Source organism: Cyrtonyx montezumae, unplaced genomic scaffold (assembly GCF_038088225.1).
Source record: "Cyrtonyx montezumae isolate F1298 unplaced genomic scaffold, pur_monq_1.0 scaffold_8, whole genome shotgun sequence".
Lineage (NCBI taxonomy): Eukaryota > Metazoa > Chordata > Aves > Galliformes > Odontophoridae > Cyrtonyx > Cyrtonyx montezumae.
The window spans coordinates 30,736,304-30,759,374 of NW_027072089.1; the positions used below are offsets into that span (position 1 = coordinate 30,736,304).

The following is a 23,071-nucleotide window of genomic DNA, read 5'->3' on the forward strand; positions in this document are numbered from 1 at the left end:
ATACTGAATTCCAAATGATTAAGGCAAGTGGTTAGTCTTCGGTGTTTACTGTTCTTCACTGTTTGCTTTTCATCATTTACACTGACATAGCACTTTCTGACGTGTTTGTAAAGTTTAGCTTGAGTAGATGATGAAGCAATGAATAATCTCATGATTTAGTCTCAAATCGGCAATAAGCAGCTGTCTTTGTATTCCAGTTTCTCACACATGAGACCAGTTATGCTGGTAGTCTCTCTTCTCCTCTGAGGTCCCCTAGAGGGAGGGACGTGAAAGCCCAGAATTCTGGTGACTGCAGGATACAGTCCCGGTGTGTTTCCTTCTCGGCACTACCAGGAACTGGCTGACCAAATGCACAGTGGTGTCTTCATGTCTTTGGCGGCTAGAATAAAACTACTGAGCTGAGACAGGACAGAAGATTTTTTGTCTTAGTGTTAGCTTGGTTTTCTTTTTTTTGGAGAGAAGTCTAGGCATAGAGACCCACATATTCATCACTAGGCATGGTAGAGTAATTTGCTGTATCTTGAACTAAAGGTAGAGGTCCCACTTGCATTAAACAACAGCAACCTTCTATTCAAGGAAAACCACAGGCAATATATCAAGTCTTGCTGAGTTCACACAGCATTGCTTTTATGGCCAGGTGGAGTGTTACGCTGTGCTGCCCTGTCTGGTTATCAGAAACCGTAACATTTCACCAAATGATTTCTTCCTTAATCCACTACCTTGACTGAGCCATAGGATGTCATTTAGAGATGGATTTGTCTCCAGCTGAGACTACATCAAAGACCCCGGATGAAATAGAATGATTTTGTTCCACTATTAAAAGTAAACAGTTGTTAGTATAATTTAAACTTGTCTAACTTAAAGTTTCACTCATTGAATCTTGCCCTATGTTAGTCTACAGATTTACTGATCTTTTTATTAATGGACATCTGTTCTGTGATGAATCAACTTGTGATTTCTTGAAGTAAAAATGTTGGGCTGTGTTTTGAAATTATATTCACTGAAAGCCACTTTTTTAAGTGTTAAGTCATTTAAAAAAAAATCTGGACTTGGTAATATAACTTTCTTTCTGAGAAGGGATGGTAGGTGTTACACTATGCATATATCATATTAATACAACCTATTTACTTCTCTTCTGTAGTATTTCCATTCTCATTCTGGTTTTCTCTGCTTGCTCAGCTTCCTGTGTTGAGTTCCTCTCATGTATTTTTGGCGCCAGTGGAAGCAATCTGCTGTCTTGAGCTTGCCTGCCTGTGGGCTGAGACCCAGAACCCTCAGAGAGCAGCCCTTTGTGTGTAACCCATGGAGAGCACGGGCAGCAACCTCAAGGCAGAGGATCCAGCCCTTGATTAGTTTAAGAAGAGGAGAAACAGGTCATGAGGCAGGCCATTTCCATTTTTTGGTCTTTCATTTGCCTCCGTAGATAAAGGTGAATGGTTGAAACAGCAGAGATTAAAAATAATAACAACAACAAAAAACTCCCAACCTTTACTTACTCAACAGAGCACAGTAAACAGGAGTCATCACACTTGTATGTTAAAAAAAAAAAAAAGTATAATTGCCAGCAGACATGTCCATGCAGAACTTAATCGTTTTATATAGCACATGGCGTAATGCTTGACTTCTGCAGTCAGATACTGCAGAAACTTGAGCACTCTGAGTGTTATGTGCACAGTCAGAAAGCTATGAGAGCTGCATTCAAAAAGTATAAATGTTTTCATACTACTAAGAGAAGCTAATAGTATTTCCTGATAGAAGGAGTTTCCTGCTTTCTCACTGTCCTCATATGAACAGAAGTCAGAAAGTACTTAGCGGTGTGCTACTGTAGGTGCAAGTGCTGCTACTACAAACAGTTGTCAGAAATGGCGAGTGCTAAAAATCCCAGTGGAAATGCAATCAGTGTGATTCCAGCAGGAGTTGGTGGTGATCGTTGTCTCTCAGGAGAAGGTGCAGAGGGCAGAAAAATGAGATTTTCTCTCTCAAACCCTCTTTAATTTAGCTCAGCTGGTAAAAGAAAAAAACTACTTTGTGCTCAGGTACTGGTGGATTAGGAGTTCCTGAACTGGTGAAATTTTTATGTCATTGACATCTGAGTCAAGAGTTTCCAGTTCCGACTTGAAAATCCTAACATTTATGTCAGTGTTCACACAGACGAATTTTATGATCTGATCTTTGAAAGCCGTATGTTTGCTTCTGCACTTATGGAAAGTTAACACTTGGAAAATCATTGCGCTGTCTTTATTCCTGAGCTGTAATGCGCTGCACTCACTGTGCTTTGTGGAAGTCAGGCCTCAGCTTCTCCACTTCTCCTTTTCTGTGCTGGTGGAGGTTTTTGCTCTCCCAGCCCTTCTCACAAACAGCACTTGACACAGGCTAGTCAGCTCTCCTAAAAGTCAGTGGCCTCTTGACTCGAATAAAGCCCAGAGTCAGCTCTGTCATCTTTCCAGCATGTTTTCAAGTGTCTTATTCTTCTGCAGTGCAAACAGCTGTAATGGCAATGGCTGCACCTCATTCAGTGCACTGTGCAAGAGGACTGAAGTGCTGATGGGGGCAGGACTGGATTCTCCAGGCTGAGGCACACACAGAGCAGGAACAGACTGAAAAGCCTTGAGATGTTTGGGGTCTGCTTTGCCAGTCATTGCCTCAGGTGCAGGTGTGTGTGAGAAGGGTGAGCAGCAGGTCAAGCCCTATCATGGAGCATCCTCCTCCCTGCCCAGTTTACCCTGCAGGGAAAAGAATCAGAGAAAAGGAACACAAGCTCAAGAAAACTTCTGTAATACTTGTAATGGAATCAGTTTTCTCCTTATCAGTTTCAGTTATTTTGGCACGTGAAATTGTGAATGTTTTAGTGAAGGGACAGCTTTCCTGTGCCTACTGCAAAACCACTTGTGCTTAGGCAAACAAAGCACAGTACTAATGAAATATATTTCCTAGTGAAAGCTTCAGGTGAACCTCTGCTGCTGTACAAGATGTTGATCTTAAAGGAAAAATCTGTAGTGCCAGAATTTGTTTTAAAGGTCACCTGCTCAATCCAAAACCATTTGTGGGATTAATTCCTGTGAAACTGTGTTGAAAAGCAGACACCAATTCTGAGTTTTCTACTGAAAGTGTTTATTCACAGTTTGATAAAACCAAGAGCCTTTCCTCGTTCTCAGCTGCATGTTTCCTTATTTATACACACAGAGTGATGTTTTCTAACAGGAGTATTTTTTACTTCTTTCATGTTTTGTCTAGAATCAGTCTGTGTGCCACAGTGGGGTACTCCCTATTCTCCGTTCATTTTATCTGTGCTCTGTTGTTCACTAAGCTTGTTTTAATAACGACTTTTTATTTACATGCAATTCCTTCCCTAATGTGGCCGTCACTGTGTTTGGGCTCACCGTATTGTGTTGGCTTTCAATTTTTATTTTAGGTTTCTGTCAGATATTAGCAGTAGAGTTCCTTTCCTGGTAATCTGGACTGGTATGCTCCCACTTTTTATGGTTTTTTTTTAGATTATACTTCTCAAGTGAAGTATTTTGTGTATGTCCTTTGGAAAGCTCATTTTGCTTCTAGTGTTTGTCTATAAATACATTTTCTTGAATATTCAGTAGCTCTGTGTAATCTTCAGTTTTCCACAAATTTGCCAACTGTTTCTTCCACTATTACATGTAACTCAAAGTAATGTTCATTTTACTCACCTTTTACAGTGTGACACTTTCAGTTACAAAACATCCTAAGAAAGAACTGAAAAAATTAATATTCAGTTTATGGTACATGTATACATTTTTGGTGACTGTAGGGTATTATATGGTCTCCTTATTGAACCAGGTTTTTTCTTCCTGGACTTAAGGCCTTTCTCACAGATGATCTCTAAAATGCAGAAGAAGGAAAAGTAGAAAAAAAGGATTTATTCCACTGTGTAGAGGGATCTCATTTCCAGCTCCTTTGCCCCAGAAAAATCATCCCTCGGTTTGGTCAGTTCTGCAGCACAGTTTCCTCAGAGCCTTGAGTTGGGAGGAACAAACAGAAAAGGTGATGGGGAGAAGCTGAAACATACAAGAAAATCTTTATTTTCTCTTGATGTCCACTTTATTCTCCTATGAGTACAACCACAGACTCCAACAGTAACTTTCTCAGTGTTTGGAAAGACCGTAAGTTTATGATCCTTGTATTTAAGGAGAATAATGTGGGATAATGGCAGATGATAGAAGTAGAAGAAAAGAAAATAATTGTTTCCTTATAAAGAACTAAAAAAAGTGGGTGCAAAGGTGTAAAAGTTGTTTTGTGGGCTTGAAAATTCCTTTAAGATTCCCCGTCCATAGCTATCATTAACAGTTTGCAAAACCCAGAACTGAAATAGCAGGTGAAAGGTCTGAGTTGTCTGATGTGTCTGTGCTGGTGTTCTGTCTTTTGTTTAGATACTTTGTCTTTTTCAAGCAGGAAACCTCATGAGCAGTTGGTGCAAACCAACCTGAGATCTGGTGCTCTGTACTGGGAGGGATGGGAAGTCAGAAGCTGAAGAAGCTTAGATGGGTTTCTTCATTGGCCGAGAGCATTAAGAAATGCTTAAGATGCTTGTCAGGGTACTGAGTTAAAGCAAAATAAGTGATGTTATGTCAGAAAATAAAAATGCAAAGGAAGCAGCCAGGCTGGAGGTTATATTGTTTGCTATTTGTACTTTTTTGCATTTTTATGAGAGTTCAGTGCTGGGAGGAGTTAAGCCATAGGATGTCGCTAGGAGAAGAGTATTTATTGCAGCAGAACTCAAATTACAGGCGAAAGAGTAAATTACAGGGGAAAAGAGTAAATCCAGCATGCCAGATATTTTGTATTAAGCATGCTTAATATTCAGTTCAGTCCCATATGACATGTTTATGGCCAGTGTGTGTGCCCCAACAAAGGCGGTGCCTGGAAACATACTCGTTAATTAGTTTTGGTGCAAGAAGTAGAGAGGGCGCGTGCATTCCTCCCTCGCATCAGCAGCCCGATCTGCTTGTCAGCGGAGGAGGATATAAAAGGATTCCGAGTGTTCCGGGTTCGGGTTTCCTCAGGAGCTGTACCCTGGGAAGCGCAGGTCGGAGGGAGGGAGTTGCTCTGTGATTATCATAAAGCGCTGCTCATGTAGCCCGGCGCCACGTGACTGCAGAAAAGGCATTATCTCAATGAAAAGGAAACTGCTTTTTAGAGCGGCAACAGAACAGAAGCAGGAGGAATTTTCGAGTACTCCACCATGCTGGATTGTCAAAGGAGGATCTCTCTGATCAGCAGTTAGGGAAGGATTAGCGCGGCCAGTTTGTCAGCTGTCATTAGAAGCAGATGACAGAGATGATAAGCTGCTGTGTGCGCACGTCCTCGCTCAGCATGTGCTTCGGTTTACATCGAGACATAACACTGCTTTGGAATAATGGAGAGCTGATATTTTTAAGGCTGTAAATCTTCTGGTAATTGTCTTTTTTTATTATTATTTATATATATTTTTTTCCCTCCCGCTTTTAAAAAAAGCAAGCATGGTGGATGGGGGATTTATGTACATCTTGATCTGAAGACACAGAAAAGCTAGTGGGATCTGCCTTGAACTGCAAGGGCTTGAAGATGACAAGGTGTGTTTCTGAAGTGCTGTGACTTCATTGCCATTGCTGCTCTCTTCCTGCACGTCTGTGTGCCCTGGGTGTGCGCTGGGGCTTCCGGGGTTCCGCTGGGGGTGGGGGTTGTTCTGGGGAGCGGGGAGGAACTGCTAATTTCTTCTCAAGCAAGGGAAATAAAGATACGATTCCTACGTAGCAAATGTAAAGAAATACATAAAATTGATTCTCCCATGTCTGTAGTTTTCCCCCCTTTTTAATGGCTACAGGTGTACTTGTGATTACATGTGACAGTTTTATGGGTTTATGTGGCTAAATATATCGTAGCGCGCAGGAAATATTTTTGTAAGCAAGTTTTCTGGCGTCCAGAATAATACACAAACCCGTCTGTATTTTCCCACCGTGGGGAGGAGGTGGAGCTCACGAGTGCCTTTTTCATTGCAGTAATTACGATTCAGCACTCAGTAATTTCTGTGCACATGAAAAAGTACAGAGGAAGTCAGACTGAGAAATTTTTGCTTTAAAGCTTTCTCTTTCTGACCAAGAGTTCAAGCAGACAAAACAAATGGAAACATTAGCAGTTGTTACATAACTTTCTCGGTTCTCTAATCTGTATAGTTTTCTTTACAAGTCTGCGATCCTGCAAACATAATGACATTCAGTTAATCTTCAGACCTCGTAATTTATCTCACGGCTCCGCGTGCTGATGTCATTGGCTGTCTTGGCAGTATTTACTTTTCTTTTAACCTTGGGAGGGCAACACTTTATATTGCAGATGAATTTATCTGATGATAGATGATATAATTTATTAATAATAATATCTCCCATAAATGTGAGGTGGTTACTCTCAGTAAAGGAAGGCAGTGAGCTGCTTCTCCTCCCCGGGAAGTTCTTGAAGCTTGTTTGTTTTATTTCCTTGCCACATGCAGCATTAAGCCCAGCACTCTGTGTTGCCTGTGTAACACCAACTGTGATCCCACACCACAGAAAGTTGTTTAAAACCATGTGAATGTGTACCAGAGCACTGATTCTGACTTCTGCTCAGTTTTGCTCCCTAAACGAAGGGCTGGCTCGCAAAGCCAGGTAGAGCAGGTCATTGCTGCAGTGCCCGGGCAGCCTCCTGAGCGTATGTTTTCCTGGATACGCGTTGCAATAGTGCTGGTGACTATCACGTGTAGGATCCTTTTAATAATTAATAAACTGCATACAGGAAATGCCGTAGTTTATTTTATTTAGGACTTTGAAAAACTCATGCTACTTTGAGATAGGAAAAGGAAGGAAAATATTATGTTTTCCAGACTAACGGAGCTTGTGTTTGAAGCTACTTTACTTCATGCTGTGAGGACAGAGACAGAAAGGTAAACAAGGCGGCACTATTTATTTGCTTGTCCTCTCCTCTCTGCTGGGGACGTGAAGTGTAGGATGTGGCATGGCGGAGCACAGGCCCACGGCCTGCAGGGCCTTTAGGCCGGGCTGCCAGCCCCATGCCTTCCCCCAGCAAGTGGGGTCTGTGAGGACGGTGCAGCTTCCCCCAGCCTGTCAGGCTGTGCTGTGTTGTGGTGTGCTGTGCTGCGTCCGTTCGTTTCACTGCGGAAGATCTCATGAGGTAGTGAGTGCCAAGGGGCTCCCACTGCAATGGTTGCACCCAGGTTGTGCAGAAATATGGATTTCAACTCCCTGTGCAACCGTTTCTATCTTCCTTGATTCTGTTTTTGGACATATTAAGGGGGAAAATTTTGAATGAAAACAACTTTTTGTGTAGACCGTCCTTTTTAAATGGCTTTCTGTTCTCACAAAACTCAGAAGTTACAGTATTTCCTTTCATAAGTAATTCTTCAGCTATGGTGCACAGTGTATACAGAACATTGATCACTATCTTTGAAACCCTGGGAATTCTATTTTATCCTTTGCCCACACTTCAAAATTATGCTAGCGTAGTAAAAAAGATTACATTAATAACAATCAAAAGATGTTGCTGTCTTCTTACTTTCCATTTTTTTCTTTCGTCTAGTTCATTTGTCATCTCTGTAAAGTAAAATAATTGTATAGGGAAGGAGGGAATGCAGCAGTGCATTGCAAAATATACCATGTTATAAGAAAAAATGACAACAAACACTGCTAAATCAGAGCTGGGTGACCACTCTGAAAATGGCATTTCGCTCCAGAGGTCTAACCACAGTATTTAATAACAGATGCCACGATGAGGTCAGATCACTGGTTATTTTATTGCAGCACCATTTTATTTATTTACATTAGTAATGGGGGCGTGGAGGAGGGATGAGGACATGTGAAAACAGCCTTGATGATCAGAATCTGCATCATTAATAAATTGAACGAATTTCTTAGTGCACCACAGTAGTCTGGCCCCGTCTTTACAAAGATAAAGCTGAGCTGAGGGCTGAGGGCGGGTCTGTGAGCCAGTCTGACTGAGCAGAATGCAGAACGAGAGCAGAGCTGTCAGCTGATGGCTGCGTACCTGTCAGGTCAGCAGGCTGGATTTCTGCTGAGCTTTTCTTGCTCCTACCTGCTTGGCTCCTGCAGGCCCAGAAGAGTGTCTTAGTTGAACCAAAAATTATTGTTAGCAGATAAAGCCTTCGGTCTTCAAATCTTATTCCTCACATTCATCATCTACTATGCATGCTATCCCCAGACAAACTGCAAGACACTGCTGTGCTCTGTTTTCTCATTCCTGATAGCATAGGCTGTTGTGATTAAACAACCATCATACAGGATGACAATAAGAATATTCTGTTAGATCTCCATGATAATAAGGTTATATTTGTTGTTTTGCGTGAAGTTTTTTTTTTTGTTTCAGTCCAACTAGTTTTAGATGTGTGGTGCTTTTCAATTCAGGGCAGTGCATTGCAGTCTTCTGATCTACTGCTTCTATAAATGTAGTGGGTATTTCTTTCTCACTTTGATTATGTTCCAAAATTAAGAATACACGGAATATACACTAATTCTTTCATGGCAGTGGTGATTCTTCTTTACTATTAATGGCTTCAGTGATAATGCAAATTAATTTCAGTTTGTTTTTACAAAGAGAATGAAATGGATGGTGATGAACAACCAGCTTTAATAGTAGAGAACTTTGTTTTCCTTGGGCTGCGGGATGCCAGCACAGTTGTGACAGGCCTGTGGAGTGATTTATGTCCTACAAAAGAGCGAAATAACAGTTTGACATCTTCCTCTAGTAGGCTAGGTGGAAAATCCAAGCTCTGCTGCAGTCGGTGATACAATTCTGATTTATTTCAATTGAGTCATAATATGCCCCTTTAGAACTCTTCAGTTTTTTCCAAAATGTGATCTCTGATGCTGAAGGAGCTGTGGCAAGCTCATGGGGTTTTGCCTGTAATGCTAGGGATGCCAGAAGTGTGGCTGTGGACTAAAGAGTAAGCAAGGCACACCTGAAGATAGGTTCAGAGGGAAGAGGAGAGGTGGAATATAGCCATCAGGACTCCTGACCCTCCAATTATCAGAAATGGAAGGAAGGACTTGCACTTCTTTCCAAAACTACTACAAGCTTCCATAGCAGACGCTGTATAAATTTTAGTCTCTTTCATCTGACTCATGGCAGCTGTTCTTATGTAGGTTTTATTTGGATGCAAGCTGCATTCCTTTATATATACTTGTAGATATGAAGTTTGTGTCCACAAGGTTTTACTCCTTGACAGCTAACAAAAGCAAATAGGTTTTTATGAGTTATGTTTTCTTATATACTTAAAGGTGACAGTTAAATTTTCCTCTTCTTTTATTGTACAAATGTTAAGTGTTAATGTTAAATGTACCAATGAAGACCGATATAGACATGAAATTTGGAGTCATTAGTAATTGTTCTTTGTGATCACAGATCAGTGATTCACTTACACATCTATTGAGAACATATCCACTTAGGGTGTGTTGACTGCTGTTGAACGTTAAACTTTTATCAAGTTTTTTTAATCTAGAACTTAATAAATGTTCACATGGCACTTCTGAATGTCTCTGACATCACTTAGTCTATTAGTTTGGATTGCTGAGCCTAATAACAATGGGCATAGTGCTTTCAATGTTTTGACAAGAGTTGAACATACATCTATATTAAGAAAAGGAAGTGTACTTCTGCATGTTGGCAGCTGATTCAAGTATATGCACTCAAATACTGCATATGCAGTCAACTTAGTGTGCACTTTTAAAGTGCATATTAACAAGATTGCTCTTTGAATAATTACCAGAAAAAGAGAATTCTGAACTCTTGTTGCTGATGTGAATGGAGGATACTGCTGTTGGATTCAAGAAGCACTTGCTGAAGGGAGCCACCTACCACAACAGATACAGCACAGGGCATGGGGCTGAGGCCAGGCTGCTGCTTCCCATGACACTGTCACCTGGGACTGTGACAGGAGTGTCACGAGAGCACTGCCTGAGATCAGGACTGAGACAAGCAAAGCCACATTCTTCTGTGAGGGGCACTAAGTTTCCTTGCTTTAAAAGCATTTCAAAAGCAGAGGCAATGGCTGAGCTAATCACCATACTAGCTATACTAGGTTTATAAGGTAAAGAAGCGATGCAAAGTACTGAACTTCAGCTGCAGTGTTCTACTGGCAAAGGGCATCGCCTAACCGTAGCAAGGCTGAGGTGGGAACAGGCCTCTGGGTCCAACTGGCTCAAACTGGGACATCTAGAGCAGGGGGCCCAGGCACGAAGTCAAATTCACCTCGTGGGCAGCTGTTAACTTTCCTACACCTGTGGCTATTTGTGCAGCTGAATACAAAAAATATATTTAAATTGAATATGGATGCATTTGACTTTGGTCCAGATTAGAGCTATGAAAAGTGGGCTGCAGAATAAGCATCTCTTGCTGAGGCTCCTGTGCATGCTTGTGTTATGTGTATCTGAGCGACAGCTCTTAAGTGATGTAGCCATGCAGAGATGCTGAGCTGATCCAGGTGACTGGGAGGACTGAAATGTGAAGTCACTGCATTTGAAGTTGGTAAGTGATAGAACTGATTTCAATATGATGGGTTGGATAATTTTATATACTATTCTGTACAACCGACGTGGAGGTGTCTCCATCTCAGCTTCTGCTTTTCTCTTTCTACCCTTAAGGAAAACAGTTTTCTCTGCTGTTTATTAATGAATTGTATTTATCTAAAGTAAACAGGCTGGTATTTGACAGGAATTTATCTTGAGTTAAATCCTAATATAGGCATGCACGTGACATGGAGATGCATAAATGCCTTCATCTATTTTGATTAAGTTTTTCTCATTATTAAGATACGGATCATGAAAATAACACCAAACTGTATAAGCTTCTGGTAATGTAAGTAATGCATACTTGCACATCAGTAATATTTATGAGACTGCAAAAATGTATTGGATTTGAATTTTCACAAAGTGACTAAAATTTGTGAGAGAACCATTGTTTTACCCTTTTCCTCTCCATTTTTTTTTCCCTTTGCTCCTTCATCATATTCTTGGGGGGAATGCTGGCACAGGGGTTTAAGTGGACAAATACATTTTGAAACTGATATTGGCAAAAAGGACTCAGTAGCAGTCTAAACAAGCTTAACTAACTGCTGTAGTAGTGCCTTCATGTAGAAATGAAGGCAATATAAACACAAGGTTTCTTTTAACATTTTCTATGTTGTTAGATATTGCTTTATTTATCAGCTGTGGCATTCACAAAGATTCAGACTGTAGTAGATTTAAAATACTATGCTTCCGAAACAGTTTGTTAAGTAAAATTATTAATGGGTGTGAAGTATAAGGGAAATAATATATATTAAATAAATTTGCTATGTAAGAATTTTGTCCTTTCCTTTTTCAGTGAAAGTTCATGCAGTCGTAATACTTCTTTTTTTTTCTTTTGGCAGACATTTTTTGATGAGTATCAAATGCAAACTAGAAGATTAAATGGTTTTATAAAGATTTAGGATGTTTTGTTTATTGGGTTTGGGTTTTTTTGTTTTTGTTATTTACCTTTACTTCCTTTATTTACAAACAAAAGGATGGAAGAGTGACTGACATATATCACAAGTAATGTTTTGGCATTGTGATTTTGTTGTTTTTTAATGTGATGTTTTAATGGAAACTACGTTGGCATTTAGCTACCTTTCATTTATCATCGAGTATCAAGAGTCAGAAATAGTTCCTGATAGTGAGAAAGGAGTACAATATCAAACATGAAATTATGATGCAGGGGCTTGAAGCTTTTTTCGATAGCACCACATCTGGTAGTACAGGTCAAAAAAGTGAAAACAGACCTTTTTGAAAGTAGAAATGGAGCAAAACTTTTGTACGTTGGGTTAAAAGGATAATTTCTTCTTAAGATATTTTACTATGTTGTCCTATTAAATCCCTGTCTTGCTGTTCGTGCGTGTATTAAAGGTGGCTGACGTAGGCTAATCTGTAAGGAGCTCAGTGACTGGCTGTATTAAGAGACCTCACCTACGGGAATGAAGAAGATAGGAGCCATCTTACAGTGCTGCTGTCAGCCAGGAGGTCTTGGTGAGGTCTGAAGTGGAGCTGCAGGTTTCTGAAACCTATCGTTTTGAGTATCTGAGAGAAAAACAACTGTTAATATTTCAGATTTAGGTGTATTTTAAAGAAAGTCATGTTAAATACCAGCCTGTAACAATGAACATTAATGTTAGCCATTTATTCGATTGCTGGAGCGTGTGTTAAAGAGCTGCTGCTGCTGCCCATTTGAAACCTAATGTGTTTATTAGATGGTCTTTGCAGTGGCATCTTGACGTGTCTTTTAGCTAAAAAATTCATGAGCGTTATTGGCTTTCAGTCTGCAAATGGAATATGCCTTCTTGTCACTAATAACACCACTCTGAAGCCATTACACAGAAGAGAAAAAATATTGTTGAGGAAGGAGCCTTCCACTTAAACATTTGTTTATAGTCTGTTATGCCTTTTTGTAGACTGAGCAGAAATACAAGTGGTAAGTGTCAGAGCCAGTGTTCTGTTCTCTTACATATTGGCCCAGTTGTGTTTTCTAATAAATTATGTTCCAGTGTGTGGAGCTGAAGCATGAAGCAGCATTCGGTAAATATTGCCATAAATCTCATTTTAATGTTACCTCTAATAGCCTCACTTCCAAATGAATTTGTATCTTTGAAGTAATGAGTACTATTTTCAGATAGAAAAGGCTACTGCCAAATAAACCACAGGTGCCTATCAGATTTTAATACAAGCCCTTTAAGGATAACCATTGAGTTTTTCAACTTACTACTACTACCTTCCTCACAGAAACTGTCCTGTTTTCACTGTGTAGTATGTGACTGTTGTAGAGTGACAAAGACTGTAGGCAGTTTCATCTCCAGTGAAAGCAGATGTGGACTTTCAGAAAAACAAAAGGACAAACTTCTGGATGAATTACTTAGGATTTTTAATATGAGGTTAATCTTGCCAGCTTAGGTCCTGTCCATCTTGCTTATTTTGGCAGAGTGGTCTTGTTTCTTTTGGGGTATGTCCCAGTTCCATGTGCTGAGTGATGGATGGGTGTAAGAAACGGACTGTAGAACACGTTGCTTGCTTACACTGAGGTGTGTATGAAGAACAATGGTTCGATTTGATTTTTCCCTATTTTCCCCATCAAGCTTTTTAGTGGTGAATATTTATTTTTATATATATATTTTTTTACTCATTTCCAAACCCTTTTCTACTTGCCTCTGGATTTGTCAGAGCAGCAGTACAAGGGACAGTCAGCACCCGAGGAGTCTGAGCATCCCCAGCCACATGTGGAGCTGCTCAGACACAGGCGCGCTCCTTTGGCTGGAGGCGATTCTGACACTTTGCTCAGTGGCAAATGCTGGGAATCAGAGTGTATTTCAGAGCACCCTCATGGATTGCTGCTGGTCACAAATACAAGGTCGTCCTTAGGCTATAGTGGCTCAGACTCTGGTCTAGGATCTCATCCTGTCCTTGACACTGACTTCCTTTACAGGCCTGGGAAAGTTGCTAGCAAGTGCTTGCCATTATTGCCTTCTTCAAAGGAGCTGAAGGTTACAGCATATACCAGCATTAAATATTTTCAGATTGAGGAATGCACTGAATGAAAAAGAGGTTATAAGCAAGAAAAAATGTGAAGAATCACGAGTTGCATGTGACTTCCAACTTCACTGTGGCTTCTTCCAAAATTAGTGGTATACAGGGCGCATCAGTAATACTGAAACTGAGACCGAAAGCTTCTAATCATGAGAACTTAGCAGGAACAAATATATAATGGACGTATGTTTCAGTTTATAATCAACCACAGAAATATGAGCTGTTTATATTGGTAAATTGGGCTGTTAGAGAAAATTTTAGCCAAATTTTTCATTGAGTTGTAATTTTTTTGGCCAGGAAGCTGAGTATTTCTTTGCTGTTTACTACTCAACAAAACAGAAACTTGAATACCTTGCTTCTGTGTGTAGCAGTTGTGTCTACACTCACTGTATGCTGGTACTGCTACCTGATTGCCTGCTATATGGTACGTCACCTTTTGTTTGCTACTTTTCAGATTGAAATAGCAGCTTTGGAGGTGTAATCCTCATTCATTCTTCAACTGCATTTGTTGGGCTTATAATAAATCTGTCAGTTTAACAGGCCTTGTTTGGAAGATGGCCTGCACTGATAAGAGATAAAAATGCACATGATCTTCTGCGTTTACTCTGGATGATTAACTGGATTCATTGATGCTGAGGATCTGTGCTTGAAGGTTTTCTCTATGCACCGTGCTCCTTGATGGTATTTAAGACTGCTCTCTTGTAAAGTACCATGTTTACTACTGCTTCATAATCAGGTTGAAAAGTCTCTCTGTGTATTCTAACTTAGAGCAGTCGCTGGCAGAGGATGTGAAGGCGGATGTGCTGTCACAATGAGAGCAGAAACTTGTTTTGTTACTGATAACAAGAAAAACATGAATTGAAACCTCTTTCAGGCTCTCTTTTCAATCGCCCGACATCTGGTGGAAACTGAATAGGTCTCACTGACTGTCAGTACTAACGTACACTGTCCAAGAGGTCGTTCATTTAATTTTCTGTGTTGGGATTTATACTTAACAATTGAAATGTACAATTATTTTGGATGCTTAGTCCTGCAGCAGCAAAATAAGGAGAGTGGCAAAAATGCACCTTTAAAATATTTATATATATATATATATTTATATTTAAATATAAATGCAAAATTATTAATTACTTACCAGAGTTGTCCCAAACAGGACATCTGTTTGAGCCTAAATTTAGCTCTTAGGTATTTTTAGTAACAATAATGCTGTTTCTCTAATTATCTACTTCCTTGTATAAAAATGGTGCAGTGAATGTGTTTGTCTTTCCGTTGCTCTGTCGTTCATTGATGCTCAGTGGAATTGAAACTTTGAATGGTATCTGAGTCAGCATTAGAAGCTGAACTCTTGCTTAGTTATTGTTGCAAGGGGGTTTGATAGCACAGGTGGAAATATATATATATGTATATTTCAACTATATGTAAATACTTCTTCAGCTATTTATATGTGTAGTTGAATAATCTGCAACCACCAGTGAGGGCAGGTGGGCAAAATGTTAATCCCACTGTATTTTGGAGTGCAGCTCAACTTCCAAACATTTTATACCATAAAAGAGTGCCTGATGTTGCATGACAGCTAATTCTACAAGACATTCATTTTAACTTCCCTTTGTAGAACAGTTTCTTTGAAATAAATGTTGTTTTGATTCATTATCTGACATAGCATCTTGTAATTTTTTTTCACTAACAAAAGTATTTGTCCTTCTCTCCATCATCTATTCAGTGATTACTTCTGATTTTGTTTTTACTATTTCCCAGTTTGACTTAATTCTTTTCCTAGTAAATACCGAGCTAAGTAATTGTTACCCAGTTTTTCTTGATTTTTGCTGCAGATTGTTTCAGAAGACATATGGTAAAGCTGATATTTCATTTCTTTTTTTTTTCTGGAATACTGAATGAATGGAACTGTTCTTTATCTTTCTTTCTGGAAATTCCTGCAGAGATGTATAAAAAGATAAGAGAAGCAAGATCAATGCTGCTTTCTAATCTAAGGTAGTTGCCCAAAGGGGAAGTTTATTGGAGTAAAACTTTGGGCCTCTAACTTGTCATTCTGCTCTCAGTGGCATCAGTTTTAAATTTTCGTTTCCTAGAAAAATCTAGTCTTCAAGTTCAGAAGCTGTATTTTGTTATCCAAGAGAGTTATTCTGTGTGTTTCAGGAAGATGGATTAGAAGAACCTTGAAAGATCCTACATCATCCTGCTAATGTCTAAATTCATATTGTTATGGTTTTGGGTTTTTTTGTATGCATTTTTAAACTATTACTAATGCTGAAGAACCAAGAAAGTTCAAAGATGTGTAAATTAATGTGTACGGAAAGAGGACAGCACCTAAAAACTGCTCTAAGCAGTTTAGCTGATCTTGACCCACAAATGTTTGTTCTTATGTTTAAACTCTTAAATTTTAAATTATTTAGAATGTTATCATTCTCACTTGCAAAATTCCAGATGGCTGCTCCTGTAGTTCTACATGTCCCAATACTGGGCCCTCATTTTCTTTCATTTGCTTCTTAAAGTCATGGAGGTAGCTGGATCTCCTGGACATTTTCGGCTGGTAACATGCATAGATCTGGAACATGAATTAGAACACAGGGAAAAAAAAAATAAAATAACCTTAATTATCTGGTTTTAGTTGTTGTTTTGTGGCTTGCTGTTTTTTGTTGTTGTTGTTTGTTTCAAAACAAATGATGAAATCAGGTGGATTCTCACCTTTTTGGCTCTGCTAAATTTAGAGTCGTTGCTGAGAAAGAAGATGGGGTAGCTGCCCTCCTCACCATAGAGAGTCAAACCTTAACACCTTGCTCCTTAAAGCAATGTTCAGACTACTTACCTATGAGTTGAATACACGTTTAAAGATTCCTACTGCACTGCAAGAGTTAATTAATTGACTCGGCTTCATAAATATCCAGCCCCAGCAGGCTGATATCCAGCCACCTCAGGGGGCTGTTCTGCGTGATTAAAAATATAGGCTTGAAATCCCTCTGCAAAGAACTCAATCTCCATCTCTGTCGTCATTGGTACTTAGTATTATGGAAGAGCAGTGATGCAGGTTTATCCATGTTTTTTATCAGGTGATTCTTTCTCATTTGTCCTAATTCATGACAATTCAGCATTTTGGCTTTTAAATCCCAAGAGAACAGTGGGAATTTATTTACTCCAGCCAGACTCTAATCTCCCTAGGAATCCATCATCCTAGGATATGTTAGGGATCACATCCTTTTGATTTTAGTGCTCTGTACTAGTGCTCTGTACTAAGTGGTTTTCATTTTGGCTGGCTTGTGAGATTTTTTTTAGTCTGCCTTAGTATCATCTCTCAGGCTCTCCACTTTACAAGGCACCTAGCTCAGGATTTTACATTCTGCTCTAGAGCACAGGCACCTAATATACAGGAACTGTAGATCTTACAGAACTCTGTGAAGATATTGAATGCAATTTTTATCGTAGACATAAGGAGAGCAGAAGACGTTGTTGTGGGTGGTAGATTTCCAGAAAAACCTTATGATGAGTAAAAAGGAAAAGGTAACTCATTCTAAGAAAAGACTGACAGAGATGCTGAGAAAAAGATGTTTTGGCCTGTAAATGCAAATAAAAAAAGATATTAAAAATAATAATAATAAAAATAATTAAATAAAAACTGCTTGGAATGACTGCCTGCATTTAAGGTAGGGAGAAGGTGTTAATTTTGTATAATGGTACCACCTTTGCTCCCTCTAAATACAGAAAGATGAAAGTTTAGATGTTTATGGTGAGACATTCATTTTAAGGTGTTCTCCAGAGGAAGATGCTGGAGAAGTAGGGGAATTCCTACAGAACAGCATGGGCCTAAGTGGAAGAATTGAGCTACATATTGGTGGAGCTAGTGGCAAAACTTGGGTTCTAGCAAAAATGAAGGTCCCTCTGAAGTAAGCCTAGCAGATTAGATAGAGTAACTGTGGATATCTGTTCCTGTTCCTCTAGGGAGGAAAGGGGACTGAAGAGAGGTGTTCCTCCTGAATGCGACTGAATGCTTGACAGGTTTCTGTGAGTCTCCATGCTTACTTTTCTTTAGAAAAGCACTCAACAGATCAGCACTTTTCAGGTAATATTCAGGAGGCATAAGAAATGAAGGAATTCCCCAACCCATTTTTCTTCTGAAATTTAGACCACAATCTGAGTCTTGCTCGGAGATCAGATGATCTCTGGAATGTACAGCTTTCATCATGCTGATGATTTTTTTTTCTCACTATTATGTCCGAAAAATTTAGTCTTTGAAGCAGGGCCATCCTGCGAGTCTGGGACTGCAGGCTCCTCACAACTCCGCTGCTGCTGTTGTCACAGTTTCTTTATACAGTCATATAGTATCCCGAGTTAGAAGGGACCCACAATGATCACTGTCACCCTGTCGCAGGTACAGAATTTGGCACTCACGCTTAAGAGTGTATTTTTTCCTCCTTCATTCTTTACTGTTACATACTCGCGCAGTCACCTCTTTTCAAGGAAGTGCTTAGCTTTTTACCAACCAGACAAACATATACATCTAGTTTTGCATTTAGGTAAGAAAGGGTGACACAAGTGTCTGATTATAAATCAGATAAGATTTGTGTTTGTCAAAGAGCAGTGAGTGTGACACAGGTTGCATTGGTGGCTTCAGCGGGTGCTTTAATCTGCAGAGTAGATATTTGGTGTGGTGCTGGGAATGCCCTGTGAGGTGCAGGTTGGCCCTTTGTTGTGGCAAGTCTACTCTTGGAAAGCTCAGGTCTGCTCTGTGCCTTCTTCTAGCATTTTTCTGTCTCTGGAATATTGCTGTTTATTGAAAAATGTGTAAACTGGGATAGACCACTTCCATGTGTTTGTAGGTGCACAGGACAATAGGGGCCAGGAGCAGGGCAGGATTTCCCTGGGCTGTTTATCACACAAATTATAATGAGCCTGTGTTGTTTTAACACATGATAGATTGGCAAGTTATTTTCCTTATGAGTTAGATTCAATGTATAAAATATTTATCAGTCCTTCAGTGGTCGCTAGTGTTAACAGATGTTCAGTTTCTCCTGTGTTGTACATGGACTTGTGCAAACATCATGTTTTGATTTTTAACCAAAGCTATATATATTGTCTTTTCGTGTAGCAGTGATATATTTCATGTCATCTATTTCAATTCTGTTGCTTTTCTTGTTGTGTAGTGCTATGGATTTTTCTTTGTCTTTCCTCATTCAGCCTTGCAAAATTGCCATGAAAATTCAACAACTCAGGCACAAAATGTACTTCTCCTATAGAACTGGTAACAATGAAAGAGATGAGAATGCTTTGCTTGCCCACCGCAAATACTGTTTTGGATGAGTTTTGTATAGCGTTCTGTGTGATCAGAAACATGGTATTTTTATTGGTACCTTTCAAACTCTTATTTCAAGTGATCGATTTGCAAAGTAAAAACTTGAGAATGGAACAAGAGACTTAGAAATATGAGCAGAAGAACTCATGACTGTTCGACCGTATCACTTTCCCTGCATTTTCTTCCTTTCAGTTGCTGATATGTGTTCAAGATGAGTGGGATGGGAGAAAATACCTCTGACCCATCCAGGGCAGAGTCAAGAAAGCGCAAGGATCCTGATCAGCTTGGACCCAGGTTAGACAAATTACATCTGAGGACATTGAAAGAAAAAGAATTAGAAAAAGTTGTTAAATGAGCACTTATTTTTCATAATCCTTAGAGAATGACAGAACTGCCTTTCTAGGTAGGAGGGGTCAGTGCCATACTGATTCAGTAATTCTATGTCGTTGTGGATGGAGGGTGGGAGCTGGAAATTACTTTTTTTTTCCTTTCTGTATTTGTTTGGTGTTTTTATTAATCCACTGTAGTGCCAAAATACGCAATTTGGGTGATCGTGTGTTAGCAATGTGAAAACATCTTTTGGCTAATCGCTGCAGAGTGTCTTCAGTCACTCATACTACCCTCCTAAGAGGGTTTTTCTGCCACCACTCTTGTACATCATTATCAGAAAATTGAAAAATATTTCAGAGTTTCATAAAATTTACATTAACAACACTGGAATAATTTTTGAACTGCAACTGTTCATTCATCTTATTTTATTATGACCTTGTGTAATTTCAGAGAGAGATGCAGGGAGCATGAATTGTTTGATTTCACTTTCCAAGCTTTTTTATTTCCTCATACACTGTCATTGCTTGGTGTTCCTTGAATTCTCAACAACATGAGGAAGCAGACTTGTAAATGTTCAGATGTGACCACTGCCCCAGTTAATCCTTTGTTTTGAACTTCATATCCCAAATCTCTTTTGAAACAAAACATGACTACAGGGAAAAATAAATAATGTCTTTTTTTAATGCTGCTTTGCTTGTTCAAGAGTAAACCTTTCTGTTTGAGTAACATGTGTATTATATTTTTGTAGAGAGAGAAGGCAGTTCTTTCTGTTTTTGTTAGATTACTCTCAAACCATTTAAAATCATCTTTGACCAGAAAGCAGTTGACCTGACATTAAATACAATGTTTTTATGCTCCTCTCTCAGCCCTAAAAGAAGCACTGAGAAACGCAATCGTGAGCAAGAGAATAAATACATAGAAGAACTTGCAGAGTTGATTTTTGCAAATTTTAATGATATTGACAACTTCAACTTCAAACCTGACAAATGTGCAATCTTGAAAGAAACTGTGAAGCAAATTCGTCAGATAAAAGAACAAGGTAAGAAATCAAATTTACTGACTAAATATTTTCCATGCTTATTATTACTTTTTTTTTTTTTTTACAAACAGCCTCTTCAGATTTTCTTCAGCAAATTTCCAAGTGGTTTTTCTTGTTTGTTTGTTTTTTGTTGTAATCACTATTAAGAACATTGTAAGGTAATGTGAATGGAGTGTGTTAAGTATCATGTTCAGCATTTTAAAAAGTAACCTTCTCTAAAAATTCAGAAGTTGCCTACAGGGAAAGAAGGTCAATCAGACTGATGTGTGCATCTGATGTGATTGAAATCAGCTGTACTTCAACAAAAGTTAAATTAGCAGGATGAGTTTGCAAGGAAAAAAAAGAGAACTGATATACTCTTACACGGATGATGACTCCACATGAAATAGGAATAATCCAGGAAAGCATGGGATATGAAAGTATTCTGCATTCCCTCTCTTGCTTTCTTTTGCTCAAATGAATAGATATTGTGGCCTAAATGGTCCATGTCCCCTAAATTCTGACATCACATCCTGAACTACAATAGATCAGGAGCTATTCTAATCTCCAGATAGGGTCCTGTTATACGTGTAAACCAGAGAACGTGACAGTTTTCTTCCTGTTCTTTGTCTAGAAGATTAGTTTTGTATTTTTTTTCTTTTGTTGTATTTCCTATTTAAAGCAAAAAAAAAAATTTAGGAACTGGAAATTTTTGGATGTGTTTTTGATGGCACAGGTCTATCTAGACAGGCATGAGTAGCACGACAGGTGTTTGGGACCGGTTCAAGTTCTTCAAAGTGTGTGCATATTGATTTTCTTTTAATTTAAAAGAAGATGGGAATTTCTTTACATGCTGTATTTATTTGGTTTTCAAACACTTGCACTTTTTTTCACTTTCAAATATCTCTCACTTTTTTGGTATCCCATAGTTTCCATATTGTATTCATGAATTTATAAAAGTGGAGATTATCTCTCATTTAATTTAGACATAGATCTATTTCTAAAACAGGTAGATAAGTAGATCAGTAGTCCCAGATATCAGCCTCTTCAAAGTTAAATGGAAAATGCAAAGAGTCAAATTACTTGGAAGTCTCTGACGTGTCAGTGTTCGATTAATCTCTGGAAATGTTCCTCTGGCTGGGTTTGTTCTTTTTGTAAAGCTGATTGGGTTGTCATAATTTTTTATTTAGGTGAAGTTACCCATGCCTCATATTAGGAGAATTTCCCTTTGTTGTTTGTTTTGTTGGTTTGGGTTTTTTTTGTTCTTCCTTTTTTCACATTCAATTTTGAGTTTTTGTTTTGCTGTTGCCAGGGAGCTCATTCTTCTTACCCTTCCCTGAGATGGCAGAAGGAAGAAACTTTTCCAAATGACACCAGAACTGTGTTTTCCTAGGAAGTGAGTGCACAGAGAGACCCGCTAGTCCCCTTAATAATTCTCTAAAAAGACCTCTGGACAATCTTGTGTGGACAATCGACTATAAAGTAATTTGGCTTCATTGGTCAGCTTTCTTTAAAGTGGTATTCATATTGTCATAAAATGTTCACATGCATCAGATTACATCCACATTACCTAAGTTGTCTTGGGCTAACAGTAGTGCCAGAAATGTATCAAAATGGAACATACACATCATTTTCTAAGCTCATAACATTTTATTGCAAAAACGATTGAAAGTAAAATTCTAAAGACAAGCAATGAATGTTTATTTCAACAAGTGGATGTGGATTGTGGCTGCTGAGCAGCGAAGATACTTAACTCTTCATGATGTTGATCTTTACAGGAGGTTCTTTAGCTGAGTACAATGAGTCTGCCTGATAGCTGGCTCTTTCCATAAAACTCATAGCTGATATAAAGTAGACCTCAATCCTCTCTAGGGGGCATTGCAAAACAACGAGGCCTCGAAAGTGATCCCAACAGCATCTTAGGGTCTAGAAACGAGGACTGCAGTGTTTCAAATTAACCCCTTAAAATGATATCAATTTCTACTTATAGGCTACATCTGTTTGTTGTTATTGTAAATGTAAAAGGATTTCCCTTTCAAGAAAAAAGTCATCTGACAGCATACTCTGAAATACAACATTGTTCTGAAGCAGGCACTTTGTTAACAAATGCAGCTCACATATAGTAAACATTCAGACTTGACGAACAGTACTCCTGTTGTTCACAACCTAATCAAGGAAATGCATTGAAGGGACAATGAAAATATGGCTATTGCTGTCTTCTGTTTTGCAGAGATTTTATCACTTCACGTGGGGAATCCTGTGCTTTATGTATTTAAATGATTAATAGATAAGTTCTAGGTTGTTAGAAGTCTTTTTGGCAGCTTTTCCACTGCCAGGGCATCTTCTGCATACTATATGATTGAAGACCTTTACAATGATGAATTATGTTAAATGGTACATATTATAAAGCAAAATAGCAAATATAATACTATACTTCCATAAAGTTCCAAGAGATTTGGATATAAAAATAATGTTGTCTTACATTTAGGATATTTTTTCCTTTATTTTATTTTTTTATTATTTTAGTGTTGCACTGAATACCGTAGGAGAAAACTTAAATTGAAGGTTCTGAAAGTCCTGAGTGGTTCAGCCCAAACATGGGCAAATTAGGGTTGCTCTCTTTTTCTACACAGCGGGTCTTTGTTCAAAGACAAAAGTAAAGTAGTAAAAACTCATTTCAGTTTTATTATTTAGAAGTCTTATTAAAGAGCTTAGTTTTGTAAATAAATACTAAAAATTCTTCGGCACATTTTCTTCTGTATATAAATAGAATCACACATTAAGGTTTAATTAGTTACAAAAGCACAGTCATTTATAAAT

General features: G+C 38.7%; 1 protein-coding gene across 1 annotated transcript in view; it reads left to right on the plus strand.

The window, feature by feature from the left end:
• Nucleotides 1-23,071, plus strand: part of NCOA2 (nuclear receptor coactivator 2) — a 184,002-nt gene that overhangs the window by 90,024 nt on the left and 70,907 nt on the right. Inside the window, exons 4-5 of the mRNA XM_065752777.1 lie at nt 19,096-19,197; nt 20,100-20,272. Of these exons, the coding sequence (XP_065608849.1) occupies nt 19,115-19,197; nt 20,100-20,272 (256 nt within the window). The 5' untranslated portion in view covers nt 19,096-19,114. The remainder of the gene's footprint in view (nt 1-19,095; nt 19,198-20,099; nt 20,273-23,071) is intronic.